A 19146-nucleotide genomic window follows, 5' to 3' on the forward strand; every position below is an offset into this window, starting at 1 on the left:
CCGAGAAAGGCAGTTTCCAGAAGAAAAGATCTCTGGGGCAGTGAGCTGTTGGGAGATAATTTCTGTTCGTCAACCAAGACTTAGTCATCTCCGCTCTCCTCCCCCAGGCCTGAGGTGGAGACTAAAGAAAAACAACATCCAAAAAAAGAGGTGATTCAACTCCAGAATGAACCCTGTCCGAACGTTGAGATGAGAACCTGCTAGAAAAGAAGAGGATGACTGCCACTGGCTGGGCCCCAAGGGGAGGGCCTATTTCTGCTTAACTTGGAACACAGAGCCAAGACCTGTGCTGGGGTCTCAGAGATGCCGGAGTGCCAGCGCACCTGTGTTACCTACACATGGTGTGTGCAGGCTCCATGCTGGAGGGGCCCGAGTGGGAGCACGGACTTAGCTGCGGCACACACAGCCATCTGGCATCCCAAGCTCTGTGCTGTACGATACCGTCTCCTGGAAGTCACATGCCCTGTGCCTCCGAAGAAAACTCAGGATGACCACAGATGGCTAAAGAGGGGGACACAGAAGGACCAGACTGCCTTTCTGGTGCTGGCCAAAATGGACCAACCTTCTCAAACATACTTGGGTCCTTCAATCCCACCAATTCCATACCTTTCATGACTCTCCCAGTCCCTAGGAGCTGCAGGAAGAGGCAGGAGGCCATCATATGTGAAGTGCAGGGGGGAAAAGTTGGGACTAGCTGGAGGTGGTCTGTGTCCAGCAGAACCTGGTGAGGCTGGAAATGTTCCATGTCCGCACTGTCCTACTATGGGCGGCCAGCCACACTAGCTGTGCTGAATGGCACAGATCAAGACGTAGAGAACAGAAGTGTCATTCTGACTTCTTTATCGTTAATTGGCTTATTCTTATCAATTCTTAGCTAAATTGCTCTCCTCATTGTTATTTCCATCAAACTTCACAGAAAAGGGTGGGGAGAGACTCAAATAGGCTGTTGTCTTACTTTATGACATTTATTATGAGATCCTCATGAGTCATTACAGAGCTCTTGTCTCTCATACCTCCACAGAGGGCAAACGGAGGGAAGGAAGAATGGAGTTTGGGAAAATGGGGTTATGTATTCCAGAAGGAGGAAAACACACATTCTTTATTCTATTGCTTCAAACAGATGTGCCACACAAGTTGTGAGGATGGAAGATACAAACACAGCAAGCCAGGGAGACAGGGCTGGTGGGGTGGGGCGGGTTTCCGCGGCACAGAGGGAGGGTTAGTCCGATGACTTTTGTGCTGCTTCCAGCGGAAGCTCCTTCCAGCTGGTGCCAACAGGTCCAAGGGCAGCATGGCTTCTCATAGGTTGGTATGGCCAGGTGGGACATGGCTCTTCCGAAGCATTGCTCTGCCTTCCAAACCTGAGCAGAGTCCCTGCCTGCATGAGTGATGCTGAGGGCACGCGCTCTGTACTTCAGACTCTCCGTGGGCACTGTGCCTGGGAGGAGCCGAGTCTACAACACCCCCCGCGCAGCCTCCAACACACCCGCAACATGGCGTGGTGCTGCAGTTTCAGAAGAACCATGGCCTGTCAAGGCCAGGAGCCGAAAACACTGTCAGGGCCGGGCACCATCACCCACCCTTCCCACCGTTAGAAACACAGCAGCATCAAGACTGAGTCTGCAAGACCCCAGGGAGGACAGGGGGCAGGGCCTGCGCTCCCGCAGGTCTTCTGCCTGTCATGCTGGACACTTCTCCTGGGTGCGTCCAGTGCCTGGGCAGGGAAGGGGGGTTCTCTGCCCCTTACAAGTGCTCCAGGGATCTGGCAGCGAGTTCCTTCATAAACCCGTGCGCTGCAGCCGCGGCCACCTCCCACTGCGATGTCAGCCATTGCCACACACCTCACGAGCACACCCACCTCCCGTCCCTGTCAGCTGATCTGATGGCTCCTATGTGTGACAGAGACCCACCTACCTACAAAAGGCCGGCGCAGTCCTCCAACCCCTGCAAAATGAAGCTGGAGAAGGACAGCCAGGCCAACTGTGAGGCGAGCAGATGACACTAGCTGTGAAGGGAAAGATGCCAAAGCACAAAGCACTGTGCTCACAGAGACCAAGCCACCCTGCCCTGGGCAGCTGCTGGGTGACCCAGGAGCAGGTGCGTCTACACAGGTCTGCCTCAGAGGTCATATAGCCGTCCTCAGAGCCACCGTCACACTCGCCCCGGGGGATGGAGGACGATGCTCTCCTAAGCTTCCAGGCACAGAGCTCTCAGTCCAAGGAGGACCTATTTACAACACACCTGACCATCAGTTTTATCAGCATATCCTGGAAACTGAGACTTCCCCTCACCTCTCATTTTACCTTGTTTATATGTCAACTATTCCCGGTTTGGGGAAAATGGGAGACAAAGCGTGGGGGGGGGGCAGTGAAGAGAGAGACTGAGGAAGAAAATCAATAGTGAGGAAGAAAGGGAGACTGAACAGGACATGACGAGCGGGCAGGACTCAGGGGACGGGGGCGTGGTGACCATGGAGAAATGACTGTCATCACCTAGAGAGCCAGGGCCGGCCCGTGTGGGGAGAGGAGCTCTAGGACGCCTCTCCTCCCAGGTGCCAGGCCACTGCGCAGGGGGCTCAGCGCCAAGGCCTGCACGTGTCTCCATAGAAAACTGCATAAACAATCTCGCGGTTACAGACACTTGAGACACTTTCTTTGTTCAGATGATTGGTGTGCAAAGGCAGGACAATGCCCTTCCCCACCTCCTCCCGTCCAAGCGGGTAGTAAATTCTCGGAAACCGCCTGCAACGCAAATGGTATATAAGGTGTAGCTAATCTCTTTTTCTATCAAAAAGCTGGTAACATCAGACCGCAAGTCTGATTAAATTCAGAGATGTTCCACGGCTCAAGGTAGCCAGGAGTGTCCAAATGGGGAGACAGCTGGTGGTGGAAACAGCCCCCCATTGCTAAGGCCGGTGCTCTTTCCCCACTCTGGGATAGCCAACTGTCCGTATGAAGAGTCCCTGGCATGCTGGGCTCAGGTGTCAGCCGGGTTGACCTCTTTGGAACAGAAGTAGTGCACGACCACTCCGTTGGGGTATCTTGCAAATGCACTGTAGAAAGGAAAACGGCTCAGGGGAGAAGACCACTTCTGGAAAAGGTGCCTTACTCGGGGGCCCTCCCAAAAGTGACCCACCCTAACCACAAGGGACGGCACACCCCTAGGGTCTTCTGAATTTACACAGCCACCATCTCCGTCAAATAACCAAACAGAGCACGAGCTCCATGCAGTCTGAAGGCATGGGAATGCTTCTTCTTAAGTCATCACTGTGAAATACATGGAAGATGGAGATGGTTCTGCTCATTAGAGCAAGTTTTAGATAACTTCAAACAACAGACAGCAGGTTAGGTCTTTCTAAAGAAAAAGATTCTTCCACTCATGTAAGAAAAGGGACAAAGTGCCCTGCTTTGCAAGCAAGGAGACAGACTGGAGTATATGCACCAAACAGAATGATGCCGGCCCAGGATTTTACTCAAGTCATGAGGCAGCAGATGGAAAGATCTTTTTCTTCCTTCACAGGCACACCCCAAAAGATAAGAACTTTCTCCCACATACAACTCATACACACCCACTGGTTACATCACAACGTCTAGGTGTCAGAAGGGAAGGGTTCTACAGGCACGAAGTCAAGAGCCCCGTGCCATTCGCTGCATGTCTTTAAATCTCCAAAGCTAACCCGCAATACACAACAGGACGGCTCTCTGGAAGCTCAAGAAGTAACAGTGGCCGAGACAGCCAAGAGCCATGCTTTCCCCATCAGCTAAGGGCAGAAATCCATCCTGCATGGGACCCACACACAGCCGTGCAGGAGTCTCACCTGTTCCCGATCTTCTTCTTACACACCATGCAGACCTTCTCCTCTGTGATGATACACTTCACCTGCTGATGTAAAATCCGCTCTTCCTGGACCTGTGAGAGGAGAGTGACTGGGACAGAAGCCCCAGCGTCCAGCACACAGAACCAAAGGCAGAGGCTGGCGTTGCCTCATCCCCCAGCCCCCACAGACGCCTCTAATGGAAACACTTGCAAGCAACTGTCAAGTTGCTTATGACATCAGTTTGAGCTACAGCATTAAAGGAACACAAAGCTCTGCTTTTGTCTCTGGGGAATATGTGATAACTGTCTCATACTAAAGAAGTACAACCCCACCCTAGAGTCTGGAAGGTTCATACCCTCAGAAATTCTGCATGGAGAAGGTTCTTGAGCACTTGATTGAACCGTTTTTTTTGTGCATTTTCTTCCAAGACCTTTTCCAGAAAGATGCGTATATCGTTAATCTGAGTGTTTGCTGGTAGAAGGTTGATGGCCTAGGGACAGGAACAGAGATGGGAACGACGTGAGACAGAACAAAAGTGAGCCTGAGGAGAAGTCTGAAGCCACACAGCTCTCCAACCTCAGTCCATTTCTCTGTCCTGTCCTCTCTTGAGTGTGCCCCCAAGTGCCTCTCATCTCCCCAGAAAAGCTCCTGACCTTAGTGGTGTCCAGCTTGCTGTGGTGCAGCTCGAGGACCTGCAGGGCTGCCTGGAGGTTGGCTTGTGGCTCCAGCAATTCCAGCTTGATGGGTCCCAGGCAGTGCACACTGGGGGGCGACAGGTACATCCGGAGCAGGGACAGATATACCTGTCTCACACAAGTCACATACGTCAGGCTGGTGTGAGCCTTCCAGAACCCCCCAGTATGACCACATCTAAAAATAAGAGGGGTTGGGCTCTAGTAAGAGCTGCCCTGGAGCACATAAAATTCATCATTTGTCACATTTTAAAAGCTCTTGGTAAAGTCAGTCAACTGAAGAGGTAAAAAAATTAAGGACTGTTTTTCATGAGAGAAAGAAAAAAAAAAACAACCCTAAATGCCTTGCATTTATTAAGCATCATACTACTGACAAAACACCAACACTGCAAAATGACTCAAAAAGATCTGAATCTGGCTTTGAGGCTGTGACCCTATCCCATCTTGGCAGACGAGGCTTAACCTGAAATGAGACACCATCTTTCTTACTGGGGCCAGTAACACAGCACTCAACACTCCGGGCTGGCTAATTCTTCTCTGAGGGTGGCCCGTGCACTGCTTAGCAGCGACTCCAGCTTCTACCGCCTAGATTCCAGTTATCCCCACGCCCCAGGCATGAGAGTCAAAAGTGTGTCCAGACACGGACAAATCCATGTGCACTCTAGACAGAGCACAAAAGTGCACCTCCTCGCAACTGTCGGGCCTTATTATACAAGCTGGGACTCTTCCGAAAGCGAAGGGGTTAGGGACGCTATAACCATCACAGTAAGCCAGAACCATCCCGAGCAAACCAGGATGTACGGTCATCCTGCCTCTCCTCAATACACACGTGCAGAATCAGGGATCTCAGCCACTCCTACCAGTGTCCCCTGTGACCGCCCCCGAGGGGGTGGGCTGTGCTGTGAGGGACAGTGGAAAGTACTCACGCTCCCTGGGGCCAGTATCACTACTTACATCTTTGTTGCCATCTCTGTTTTGGTCGTAATGCTTGTGGCAGTATCTGAAAGGGAGAAAGTGGTGAGACGACGCCAGAGCAGCCACATGGAAAGAGGTCATCGATTCAACCTGCGGGAGCAGCCTCACGATGGTGCCACAACTGGGGGCCAGCAGGGGAGGCAGAGTGGAGGGGAGGCTGCTTGCTCTCCAGCCTCTCCTCCCTCTGTGGGGCCTGCTGTCGCTCACTGGGCGGTGTGATGGTGGTGGGGTGGGGAGGCGGGAAGGGGGGTGGAAACGTACTCCTCGGCCATCTTTGTGTCCTTCAGGATGTGCACGTAGATGAAGAGCGCTTGCTCGTGCTTCCCCATGCGGCCCAGCAGCAGTGCCCGCTCTTCTAAGAGGCCTGGGAGAAGGAAGGAGCGTGAGTAACCTTCACCACCACTGCGTAAGCACAGGCTGGGAAGCTAAGCTGTTACACAACCGTGTGAAAGTATTTGTATTACTTGGGGTTTTTTTCAAGGAGAAAACTGCTAAAATTAGAAATGGGCGAAGGGAGCTATTTTAGAAAGTACTTTATCCTATCTTTTTTGTGATCACTTCTAAACTGGCTAAGAACTCTCATCCAAAGACCAAGTGCATAATAAGCACCCACAAGGCACCAAGCACTCCCACTAAGGAAAGCATTTGGAAACATTTGGTCTCTGCTCTCCCGGAGCTCATCCATCACACAAATGTGTGTCTTTTTCAGACAAACGATGCTAGATTACAAATATTGCTAAATAATGAACTTGCCCAAGAACATGTGCTGACGCAGGAAACAGGTCTCAACCTGGCCAGCAACTGCCAAGTGGTTCACACCCAAAAGAGACTTCTCAGTCACGATACAAAAGCGAGTCTTCAGATGGCACAGAACTGTAGCCCTGGCCTGAAACACGGGGCTTTCTCCAGCCCTGACTTGTGGGAAGAGTAGGGAACTGGGGAAAAGGGTAGGATGAGTTTTTGCATTACCTTCTGCTGAAGTGGCTTCTGGCCATGAGCCAGACACTCACCATCAAAAGGAAAGTCACAGATGAGCCGGCCTGGATCATAGTAGCCCGAAATTTCCAAGAACATAAGGAGCTTCCGTCGGTATTCTCCCAGCTCACCCTCTTCCTCTCCAGCAGGGACTGGAGTTTTGCCTTCAAAGGAAACCAAGCTCAGTATGAAAGGCTGCTGCTGGACGGCAATATGGGGTCATCAAGACAAACGAAAGGGATGGGGTTCATGATATCACCACAGTGATCAGAAAGGGCCCCCAAAGTGGGTTTTAGCTGGACTTTTCTTAGTTTATGGTCCCTGCACGACCCCCAAAACATCGGCTTGACATACAAAGAAAAACAAGCTGCACAAACGCTCCTGTAAGCAAACCTGTTTCTTATCAGCACAGCTGCCATCTTACAGACAAATCTGTTCCTTCCCCCTCCCCAAGGGGCGATGCTCAGAGATGCCCAGATCCAGACAAGAGCTCTTGAGTCTCCTGTGCTGGCTCACTTAGCTGCCCTGGCGCCTCTGAGGAACTTCCCACCCACCTGGGCCCCGCAGAGGAGAGTAAGTTCTGCTTCCCTATGCCACATGGCACCCTCGGGTCCCAGGTCACCTCTAAGGCCCAGGGCCACTTGGCTTTCTACAAGAACTGGTACCTGCAGGGAAGGACAGGAGATATTCCTTCATCAGACCTTGCACCTTCTCACAGTACAGCTGGATCAGGCAGTTGTGGAACCGAGAGCCTGTCTCCTCCCAAACGTGGATGACATGTTCCTGAGGCAAGACATGGGTCTACCTGGTACCCTCTATGCTGTGACCCAGCTCTGTCTCCCTGTCTCCCTCACATTTTTAAGGCCCCAGAGGTCCCATCAGACGGTCTCCTAATGAAGCGATACCTCTTTTAAAACCACCAGGCAATCTTGGACTACAACCCAGAAACATCAGGGATTGTTTTCTTTTCTTTTTTTAAAAAGATTTTATTTATTTATTTGAGAGAGAGAGTATAAGAGGGGTTGAGGGGCAGAGGGAGAAGGAGAAGCATACTCCCCACTGAATCAATGGCCATACAAACATGGCTTTGAGATGTTTTTCTCAAACGCCATTCTCTTCTATCCCTCTGTACTTTATCTAGATTTAGAAGGCATTCATCAAAAGTATCATTTCCAGGTTGATCTACCAAGATCTTTCTTCAGAGGAGGCAGAAATAATCTTCCTTAAATTTCTACCAGTCCCCAGATGACATAAACCCCATTCTGAATTGCCCAGTACTGAATTGCCCAACGGCCCCACGTGGTCCTGGATCCCACATTTAAAGGTTTTTAGTTCAGACCAAAAAAAGATCTTACCAGATAAGGAATAGCCAGACCCTTAAAATTCTCCACCAAGAAGCCGAGCACTCGGTCCCGTGGCAGAGACTCCACCTCCGGAAGGTCTTCGGTAAAGATCTGTGGGAACAAACCGGGGTTCCAGAAGCAGAACCATCTGACTACAGTGCTGCCAACCACACATGCACACACGGACACAGTGGAGGCTCAAGTGGACTTCTGAAGGGGGAAGGGTCTACCAGATGGCACCTGTGTGCCATCTCGTGTGACACACTAGGTCACAGGCGCTGGTCTACCAACGTCTGTGGAAGTCTCTCTCCACTACATTACACCGTTGTCTCCTATTTCCCAGGTTACTCCTCTGAATGCCAGAGAAACTGCATGAATCCTCCCCCCACCTCCAGCCACCACTGCCTAAGTAGAATTAGGACCCAGTGTGGTACTAGATAAATCCAAGAGATCCCCGTGACCTACCTTCAGGCCATCCTCTGGGAAGTCTCGCAGCACCCATACAGAGTAGGAAAAAATCAAATGCAGGTTTTCTGTGCCTGGAGGGAAAAGATTGGTTGGCAGGTGAGGCCCAACCTGACCACAGGACTGCAAAGGCAGGTGCAAAGGTTGCCCCTGAATTTACTTTCCAGGAGAGACGGTTCTGTCCAAAAACCAGTCACTCAGGGATACTTGCCCCTACTGGGCCGGTTACATGCTAAAGGGCTGTCATCATTCCACCATGGGGGGCGGGGGACTCTAACCTCAAGTGGAGAAACAAAGCTGGGTGAGCACAAGGGAGGGAGAGTCCTAACCCACCAGAATCAGAAATGGAGGGAGATCAGGTCCATTTGAACACAATTCTTTCCCCCTTCCCTTTCAAAAGTTGGCCTCACCAAGATGCTGCAGATACTGCACTGTCCTCTCATGGCCTTTCAGAGGCGAGTTTGCTTTCTTGGACTGGTCTACCAGCACCTGCAGAGCTGGCCAGGAAGCCCCCGCCCAACAAAAAAGTCATTAGCCTCTTCCAGGAAATACATGCCCACGGGAAAGTCCTCATACTTCGGTGGGTTTCCCCTCTCCACAGACCACCCTCCCGGAGCTGAGCCCCTACTCCAGCCACCTTTCTCGTGGAGCCCCTTCTTCTCATACAGGATGATCAGCTCGCTGTACTTGTGCGCCTTCTTCAGCACGTGCTCGCTCTCCTCGATGTGGCAGTGGTTGTTCTCCAGGCGGAGCAGAGGGGCCACCAGGGCCACGTTCGTCTGCAGAGGAAGCACGACTTCTGTGGCAACCGCATTGTGAAGGGACACCCCCACCCCCTACCCAGCCCAGGCCTGCTTCAGGCTGGAAGGCCATGGATGGAACACAAGCCAGAGAAGGCCAACTGCCCTTTTCTAGGACTACAGGGAATGGGGGGGAAGAAAACACTGTCCCTGTTCACTCGGTAGCATCAACCCGTCTTACCAGAGAAGACCAGCTCACTGCAAATTCCGGGGCAATTATCTTGCCTTAACCTTTTAATTTCCAGAAGCTCAGAGGTGTCAGGTCAAGGCTGGGTGATTGCCATCATCCAAGATGTCACTCTTATTGATGGCAGGTCCCCCAAAGTAGCCCTTTCCCAGCTTCTGGGGACCGGAGCCTTGTGGGTAGCGAGCACCTGGAGAACTCACATGGAGGTAGCACTTGAGCAGGGTGGTGTCAATGATCTGCAACAGCTTCTTCTTGGATTTGATGGTGGGCGTGCCTTCCATAAGCGGGGAGGTGCTGGACTGGTGATCAGAGTCGTTCAGCTTCTTTACCAACTGGCTTCGTTTCTGCCAAGGCCCAAAGATGTGGGGTTAAGGCCAGGACTCAATCATCCTTATCACCTGGGCCACCAGGTAATTCCAAATACTGCCAACACAGCACATGCCTATCCACCCTGATCTCACATTAGCACATCATTTTTCTTGAGGATCAAAACAGATGAATGCCAAATTGCCACAGATCCAGTAACAATTACTTATCAGGTAGTTACTATATTCCAGGCACTATGACAAGAACTTTACGGCATCCTACTGTAAACCTACAACAAATGCAGACATTACTGTCATCCCCGCTTTACAAACGAAGAAGATAAGGCACAGATACTACATCTCTCAGAAGCAGCTGAGGCAAGTTTCAAATTAAGGTCTAATTCCAAACCCGATGTTCTTTTGTTTATTTATTTATTTTTTAAAGATTCCATTTATTTATTTGACAGAGAGAGAGGGAGAGAGAGAGAGAGTGCACATAAGCAGAGGGAGAAGGAGAAGCAGGCTCCCTGCTGAGCAAGGAGCCCGATATGGGACTCGCAGGACCCTGGGATCACGACCTGAGCCCAAGGCAGCTGCTTAACCAACTGAGCCACCCAGGCGCCTCCCCATGTTCTTTTATTTAAAACAAAACAAAACAAAACAAAAAAACCCAACAACTGTCTTGAGGTATAAGTAACACACAATAAAATGTACCCTTTTAAAGCATGAAATCCATTTTGACACATATGTACATGCATGTAACCATGACCCCCATCAAGGAACAGAATGTTTCCTATCACCCAGGAAGTTCCCTTGGACTCTTCTCAAAGAATCCCACCCACCTCTGACACCACAGATCTGATTTCTATCACTAGAGATCAGTTTTTACCTATCCTAGAACTTCATATAAATAGAATCATCCAGTCTGTACTATACAGTGTCTGGCAATGCCCTCTGTTTTGTATGCTTTACCATCTCTCTGGCACAGGACTAGTTTCAGCTAACCTCAGACATTCCAAATGGCAGCGGAGAGGTCCAGGGAAAACGTGTGCTCGAAGTCCTAAAGCAAAGACACAGGCAATAGAGGGCTTTCCTCAGTGCCATAGGCTTAGGAGACATTCTCCCCCTGGAATGTTTCTCACGTGGTACAGACAGAGGCATGTCTGTGTACTCCCCGCCATCTGCCAGCCATAGCTGTGTACCACTGGAGCACAATGTCAAGGAAGTGCTGAGGCTATGTGTGCCTGACCAGACCTGTGGGACCTTCACCAACCCTGAAGCAGGTGACAGGTAGCCGGCCTACAATTTCCCAGCAGTATTTCTCAGTGTCTGCCCAGGGGACGCCTTACAGAGGTCTTCAGAACACTTACAGGGAAAAAATTTACTAAGTTCTCTGACTCTGGGTAAGTGCCCAGGGAATATGTAATAGCCCAGTGTGACAAAAGTTTGGAGTGAACAGTCTTTAACGGAGACATTAGTTTTATTATTCACTTGAGAATTTCACTTATCTCTCCATAATAGTAAACTGTAAAAGAAAACTTACATCTAAATACTCCCTCTAAAAAAAAAACAAACCATGTTATAGAAGAGTATTTATTGACAGGGAAAGGCTTTCTCAATATACAGCTAAGTTTTAAAAAAGTAAGCTAGAGAACAACTTTAGTTTGATATCCATTGGCAACAGTAACCCCATAAATAAATTTTATTTTTATTTTTTTAAAGATTTATTTATTTGAGAGTGAGATCAAGAGATCGCATGCACGTGAGCAGGGGGAGGGGCAAAGGGAGAGGGGGAAAAAAGAATCCTCCAACAGACTCCCTGCTGAGTGCAGAGCCTAACACAGGGCTCAAATCAGGACCCCAAGATCATGACCTGAGCTGAAATCAAGAATCATCATCTACTCAATGGACTGTGCCACCCAGGTGCCCCAATAAATTTTTAAAAAACTGAATTCATGAATACATACCCAAGCATGCCACAGAGACATTATAGGTTTGGTTCCAGAACACTTCAATAAAGCAAGTATAGCAATAAAGCTAGCCAAATTCATTTCTTGGTTTCACATGCATACAAAAGTTATGCTTACACAGTATGGTAGTATTATATCTAATGAAATAATGTATATACCTTAATTTAAGAATGCCTTATTGTTAAAAAATGCCAACCATCATTGAACTTTCAGTGAGTTGTAATCTTTTTGCTGGTGGAGGGTCCTGACTCAATGTTGGTGACTCAGGGCTGGGGTGGCTGTGGCAATTTCTTAAAATAAGACAACAATGAAGTATGCCACATCAACGGACTCTTCCTTTTATGAATGATTTCTCTGTAGCATGTGATGCTGATAGCATTTTACCCACGGAACTTCTTTCAAAACTGGAGTCCATCCTCTCAGTAAAGCTGCCACTGCTTTACTAACTATGTTTAAGGAGTATTCTAAATCCTTTGTTGTCATTTCAATAGTTTGGCCAGGAGTAGATTCCATCTCAAGAAACCACTTCCTTTGCTCCTCTGTAAGAAGCAACTCCTCATCCATGAGTTTTTCATGAGCTGGCACCAAGTCACTCACGTCTTCAGGCTCCACTTCTCATCGAGTTCTCTCGCTATTCCCACTGCATCCCAGTTACTTCTTTCACTGAGGTCTTGAGCCCCTCAAAGACATCCTTGAGGGCTGGAATCAACTTCTTCCAAATTCCTGTTCATGTTGATATTCTGACCTCTTCCCATGAATCATGAGTGTTCTTAATAGGATGTAGAATAATGAATCCTTTCCAGATTTTTCATTTATTTTTTTTTTATTTACTTTCCCCAGGTATGGAGGAATCATTATCTATAGCTGCTAGAGGCTTGTGAAATGTATTTCATAAAGAAGACTTGAAAGTTAAAAGTATTTCTTGATCCATGGGCTGCAGTAAAGATGCTGTGTTAGTATGAAAACACCATTAATTTTACTGTACATCTCCATCAGAGCCCGTGGGTGACCACGTGCATTGCCAGTGAGCAGTCATATTTTGAAAGGAATCTTTTTTTCTGAGCTGCAGGTCTCAACAGGAGGCTTAAAATGTTCAGTAAACTATGTTATGAACAGGCGTGCTGTCATCTGGGCTTTGTTGTTCCATTTACCGAGCACTGGCAGGGCAGGCGTGTAGCATCATTCTTAAGGGCCCTAGAATTTTCGAAATGGTCAAAGAGCAATGCTCCAACTTTAAGTCACCAGCGGCATTAGCCCCTAAGAAGAGTCAGCCTGTCCTTAAAAGCTTTGAACCCACACATGGACTTCCCCTCTCTGGCTATGAAAGTCCTAGTTGGCATTTCCTTCCAATAGAAGGCTGCTTCATCTATACTGAAGACCTGTTGTTGAGTGGAGCCACGTTCATGAACAATCTCACCGAGATCTCCTGGAGAACTTGCTGCAGCTTCTCCATCAGCACTTAGCACTTCGCCTTGTACTTTACGTCACGAAGATGCCTCCTTCTTAAACCTCATGAACCAACCTCTGCTAGCTTCCAACTTTTCCTCTGCAGCTTCCTCACCCCTCTCAGCCTTCACAGATTTGAAGAGAGTTAGGGCCTTGCTCTGGATTAGACTTTGGGGAAAGGGAATGTTGTGGCTGGTTTGATTTCTATCCAAACCAGTAAAACTGTCTCCAAATCAGCAATAGGCTGTTTTGCTTTCTTATTCATGTTCACTGCTGTAGCAGTTTTAATTTCCTTCAAGAATTTTTCCTTTGCCGGGGGGGGCTGGGTGGCTCATTGGGTTAAAGGCTCTGCCTTCAGCTCAGGTCATGATCCCAGGGTCCTGGGATCGAGCCCCACATTGGGCTCTCTGCTCAGCATGGAGCCTGCTTCACCCTCTCTCTCTCTGCCTGCCTCTCTGCCTGCCTCTCTGCCTACTTGTGATCTCTGTCTGTCAAATAAATAAATAAAATCTTAAAAAAAAAAAAAAAAAAGAATTTTTCCTTTGCATTCACAACTTGGCACAAGAGGCCTAGATTTTGGCCTATCCTGGCTTTTGACATGTCTTCCTCGCTAAGTTTAATAATCTTTACTTTTTATTTAAAGTGAGAAACAGGGGCACCTGTGTGGCTCAGTGGGTTAAGCCTCTGACTTCGGCTCAGGTCATGATCCCAGGGTCCTGGGATCAAGCCCCGAATCGGGCTCTCTGCTCAGCAGGGAGCCTGCTTTCCCCTCTCTCTCTGCCTGCCTCTCTGCCTGCTTGTGATCTCTCTCTCTGTCAAATAAGTGAATAAAATCTTAAAAAAAAAAAGTGAGAAACAGCGATTCTTCCTTTTACTTGAAATACTTAGAAGCCATTGTAGGGTTATTAACAGACTTAATTTCAGTATTATTGTGTCTCAGGGAGTAGGGAAACCCAAAAAGCAGGCGAGGCAGGGGAACAGCCAGCTGGTAAAGTAGTCAGAACACAGACATTTTATTAAATTTGCTATCTTATACGGGAACAGCTGGTGGCATCTCAAAACAATTACAATAGTGACATCAAAGATCACAGATCACAAAAATAAATTCATTAGTTATGAAAAAGCTTGAAATGATGTGAGAATTACCAAAACGTGACAAAGACACCAAGTAAGTAAATGCTGTTGGGAAAATGATTCCAAAAGACTTGCTCACTTCAATTTGTTTAAAAAAAAAAAAAAAAAAAAAAAGGCAGCATCTGTGAAGCACAATAAAGGAGGTATGCCTCCAAAGGTCTAGAAGGACAAACTATAATGTTGGTTACTTTTCTCTGGGCTATAGGGTTACAGGAGATTTATTTACTTTTTTTTTTTTTTTACACTTTTGCTATATACTTTTTTGTGTTTGCCCGGTTTCCTGCATAGAGCATGTATTTTCCCACAAGTATGTATGTTCCACAAGAGTGTTTCAAAAAACTGATTATTTTCTATCCACTAAAATTTCTTCTTCTGAGTTCCTAGGAGAGCGTCATGTAAATTTGCCAGAAATCAGGTACATTTCCTGCTATCAAGATTTAGCATCAAAGCTCAGTGGTATAACTGAGTAGGGAGATGAAGGAGAAAGAAATGCGCCCAGCCAGCCGTAACTTCTAAGGCATTCACTTACAGAATGCCTGAGGAATCGGAGAAGGCCCACCCTTCTCTGCCATAGAAAAGCAGGCACCGGAACTCCCAGGTGAACTCTTCCACACAGCCCTGTACCATACCTACCTGTGTCAGGTAGTCAATCAGAGCTAAGTGTGCCTTCTCCAACTCAGCCCCCGAGAGCCCAGGCAGCGGGTTAGGGTACTGCAGCTGCTTCCTGTAGTCTGTGGGCAGCAGGTCCGGGTACAGGCCCATCACATGGGTAGGATCTACATGGAAAGGAAACACGATTCCCCAGAAAGGGGCACAGCAATTTAAGGATCAAATAAAACAAGACCATTATAACAGCAAAATAAGTTCCATACTAATTTTTTTAAAGATCTTTTTTATTTTTTAAGTAATCTCTATACCAAACACGAGGCTCAAACTCACAACTCCGAGATCAAGGGTCACATACTCTATCAACTCAGCCAGGTAGACACTCTCAGACTCATTTTTTTAATTAAATGACTCCACGTTCATAAAGAGTCAATGAGCTCTACAATTTGAGCACTAATAACATGTGTATTTCTCTAAACCATCACAAAAATGGTTTGACTCTATATTCCAAGGCATACACACATACACATATCCAGAATTGGAATGGAAAATTCATGAATTCTCTAAAAGTGGAGAAGAAAAAATTCCCCAAGGAAAAACTGCTAAGACATTAAAGTTGAATAATCAATAGCCTTAAAAATAAAAGAATTGTATATAAAGAAAAGAATATTACTAAAACAAATTACTATTACTAAAACAAAGCCAGACAATGGTCTAGGGCATATATATTTGCTGGATACATGGCAAGAAGCTAATAAATTAATTATATAAAATGTAAGTTGGAAAAAAAAGGGATTTCATATGATAAAGAGGCAAAAGACATAAACAACTGACAAGAAAATAATATAAATAAGTGGGAAAACGTTCTGCTACATTAAGAATTAGAGCAGTACATTAAAGAGTAACATCTGTAGAAAAATGTTTATATGATACTACCCAGAGCTTGCTATATTATGAAACTGAATCACTCTTACAATGTCAAGGCAAAAAATACTGCTACTTCAGTAAGGAGAAAAGCACTTGGGCCCACCAATCCCACTTCTAGGAGTTTACTCTAAGGAAACAGTCTAAAAGATGGGAGGGGGAAGACACATCTGAATGAGCAGGTCACATAAGGAACATTATTTGTAACAATGCAGTTCTGGAAACAATGTGGAATTCCTTCAGTAGCAGAACTATAGTCTACGTCAACTAAGAGGCAGTAATGCAATCAATACAAATTTTAATTATGAAGGGCACACAGCAACATGGAAAAACACTAATAATTTTAAGTAACAAAAACTATAAAAATGAATACTGTTATAATTACACTGAGATGTACACATGTGGGAAAAGCTTGGATGAAAAAGACACAAAACTAGAGTCAAGGCTAGATCTAGAGTAAGGTTTTTTTTCCTTTAACACTTTAATGTTTCATCCTAACATGATTTTCATTCAAATTAAAAAAAAAAAAAAAAAAGTTGGGGGACCAGGAGAAGGCCATGTCCTTCTCCTAGAAGGAGCTGAGCTCCAGACAAGCAGACCAGAAGAGAAATGCTACCCAGCCTTGCCTTGAAGCCTCCAGAACGCACATCATCCCCAAGAAACCGGTGTCTGACCACAGTATTTCTACCAAGCCAGGAAGACTGTGTTCCTCAAAACCTGAGATAATGTGAAAGAGACACTCCTGAGAAACGGCAACTGAATGGGGTAGTTGGCAATTCCTCGTGGCTCCCGCACAGAAGCGCAGTCTGAGGAACACAGATAACCACTGGGGACCCGGAGCGCATCCGCTGCCCTTTGGCGGCTTCCCGCACCACGGTGCGTGTCTACAGACAAGGCTCTAATCACATCGCTCTACTTAAAACCTTGTGATATCACCTGAAGCCTATAATACAAAGTCCAAATTCCCTGGCAGCATTCAAGGTCCTCTAGGATTCAGACCCAACATCTCTTTCCCATGCGATCTATCAAGCACCACCAACATCACACTGGGCTGTGGCTTACAGACCCTCAGCCACCACTGGGTGTCTCCTCCCGCCCCTTCCTTTACACTCTGCTTTTTCTTCTATCTTCCAGAGCCCGGTCACTGCCTCTTGAGACTCCTGACTTAATTCTCCAATAATCCTGGAGACATTTATTCCCATGTTTCACTGAGTGGTTTTACATGTAAGCACCTTGTGGACAAACAACATGTCCTATTTATCCTCGAAGCCCGAGATCAAAGATACAGCTGCCACTGCCATCGCTTATCTGATTTGCCTCTGGGCCGATGTTCACTGAGTCCAGGATTACGCCGCACATTGAATTCTCAGTAAGAGAGACAGGCAATTCACAATGGGATTATATTCCTTATGCAGAACAAAGGATACAGATCGACTCTTCTCTAGCCACATGGATCTGGCTGCTCCTGGAAGAGACTAGGCAGTATTCCAACCTCACCACCTTGCCACCGGCCATTCCTTCTACCTGCACTGCACCTGCCCAGACAACTGCCCGGTTCATTAAATAGCCTCCTTTAGGCCCTAACTTCTCAGAGATGCCTTCCCTATTTTATCTTAAATTATAATCCTAATACCTATCTTCAGTACTCCTTATCCCCATTTCCCTGTTTTACTTTTCTTAGAGCTTACCACGTCCCAATATATTATAAATTTGCTCATTTATTTGGCTGTCTGCCCTGTCTCCAACAGAATATATGCCCCACTACTTGATACCCAGGAATAGTCTTCAACTAGCCATGGTAGAAGCTTGATAAAATTTTTATTGACTAAGTAAGTAATGAATATAGTATCTGAACAAATTCAATAGTCTAAGGCTCAATTTCAAGATCTAAATATGCGTTTCAAGAAATATAAAAACTGGGGTGCCTGGGTGGTTCAGTGCGGTAAGCGTCTGCCTTGGGCTCAGGTCATTATCCCAGGGTCCTGGGATGTAACCCCTGCATCAGGCTCTCTGCTCAGTGGGGAGTCTGCTTCTCCCTTTCCCTCTGTGCTCTCTGTGTGCTCTGTAGTCTCTCCAGTAAATAAAATCTTAAAAAGAAAAAAAAAAAGTGGTGTTGATTTGTATGCAAATTTGCCCAGCTTGGGGCGCCTGGGTGGCTCAGTGGATTGGGCCGCTGCCTTCGGCTCAGGTCATGATCTCAGTGTCCTGGGATCGAGCCCCGCATCGGGCTCTTTGCTCAGCGGGGAGCCTGCTTCTCTCTCTCTCTCTGCCTGACTCTCTGCCTACTTGTGATCTCTCTCTCTGTCAAATAAATAAATAAAATCTTTAAAAAAAAAAAAAATTTGCCCAGCTTGTTAATGTTTTAAAGTGACCAGGCAAGGTTCCTCAGTTAACTATACAGGGGACCTAAAGAAAAGAACTGAAAGAGGAGTGGCTGGTTTAGCAGCTTCAAAACCCACTATACTTTCTATTAAGTTAAACCACCTGGAAAAGCTGAGAGTAAAAATAAAGCAAAGATGTTCCCCCATATTCATTTTTGGTAGCGGGTCTCCTAAAGAAGTCTATACCCAGGATCAGACTTTTTATTTTGATGAAACTGGTTTCTATTGGAAGCAAATATATTCTCAAAGATTTGTATCTCAAAGGAGAAAGCATCGCCCCGGGGTTCAGGACTGCAAAGCACAGCCTGTGCTGAGTACCAACAGTAGTGGGAATTGAGTGTTAGTAGGATTGCTATTGTTTTCATTAGTGTTCCACTTACAAAGCTGCCTATGTCTGGAGTGGTCTGCCCCAACCTCACTCTTCCAATAAGCTGTTATTTCCCATGAGGATTAATTATAGAATAGAAGGTTTTTGCAGGACTACCTTCAATCAAGGCCTCATATCAAAAATGCCTGCACCTTGATATATGTACATAGAGTGCCCTGGATGCCATGTAATGAATATTCGAGCCACTGGAAAGAGATCTAGCCTCTCTACTCTAAATAAAGAAAGGGATACTGGAAGTCTGTTTATGGATGAGACCAGGTGCACAAGATGCGGACTGTAAATACATAACACTGTGGCCACCCACAGGATCTTGTGAGGCACGATGATCAAGAGATAAGCAGAAACTTTCCCTGATCTCAGATGTCTAGTACTATCTCTTCTGTCCTTTCCAGGTTCCCCTCCCTCCATGAATTCCAACCAAGGCCAAACCCATGTGTTACCTGTGCCAAGCTTAGCAAAGACCTGCATGGACTCATCAAAACGCTTCTGGCAGAAGAGGTAGAAGGCATACAAGTTCTTGATGTGATGGATCTGCTGCTGCTTTTCGCTGTCGGAATCATCTTTCATTTCCTAGTGAGAGGGCAGAATAGGTAAGAGCTCACTCACTCAACAAATATTTATTCAATATATACTACGTATCAGACAACATCTTAGGAGATCTGCATGCCCAAGTTTACAAGACAAGCCACATGGCACCTGCCCTCATAGACTTGTCCCGACACTCTAACCACAAGACTG

At 46.9% G+C, this 19146-nt stretch overlaps 1 protein-coding gene across 2 annotated transcripts in view; it reads right to left on the minus strand.

The window, feature by feature from the left end:
- Nucleotides 1-930: 930 nt before the first annotated feature.
- The window catches only part of LOC111160334 (VPS39, HOPS complex subunit), a 46238-nt gene continuing 28022 nt past the window's right edge, over nt 931-19146 (minus strand). For both annotated transcript variants that reach the window (XM_022523376.1, XM_022523384.1), the window contains 15 exons: nt 18849-18978; nt 14743-14885; nt 9455-9598; nt 8905-9046; nt 8678-8764; nt 8268-8341; nt 7815-7913; nt 7125-7242; nt 6495-6623; nt 5746-5848; nt 5464-5509; nt 4471-4620; nt 4173-4307; nt 3818-3909; nt 931-3052 (listed from right to left, as the gene is read on the minus strand). In XM_022523376.1, coding sequence (XP_022379084.1) covers nt 2977-3052; nt 3818-3909; nt 4173-4307; nt 4471-4620; nt 5464-5509; nt 5746-5848; nt 6495-6623; nt 7125-7242; nt 7815-7913; nt 8268-8341; nt 8678-8764; nt 8905-9046; nt 9455-9598; nt 14743-14885; nt 18849-18978 — 1668 coding nt within the window. In that variant the 3' untranslated portion in view covers nt 931-2976. The remainder of the gene's footprint in view (nt 3053-3817; nt 3910-4172; nt 4308-4470; nt 4621-5463; nt 5510-5745; nt 5849-6494; nt 6624-7124; nt 7243-7814; nt 7914-8267; nt 8342-8677; nt 8765-8904; nt 9047-9454; nt 9599-14742; nt 14886-18848; nt 18979-19146) is intronic.

The sequence above is a fragment of the Enhydra lutris genome, unplaced genomic scaffold, assembly GCF_002288905.1.
Source record: "Enhydra lutris kenyoni isolate GAN:26980312 unplaced genomic scaffold, ASM228890v2 scaffoldscaffold4, whole genome shotgun sequence".
NCBI lineage: Eukaryota > Metazoa > Chordata > Mammalia > Carnivora > Mustelidae > Enhydra > Enhydra lutris.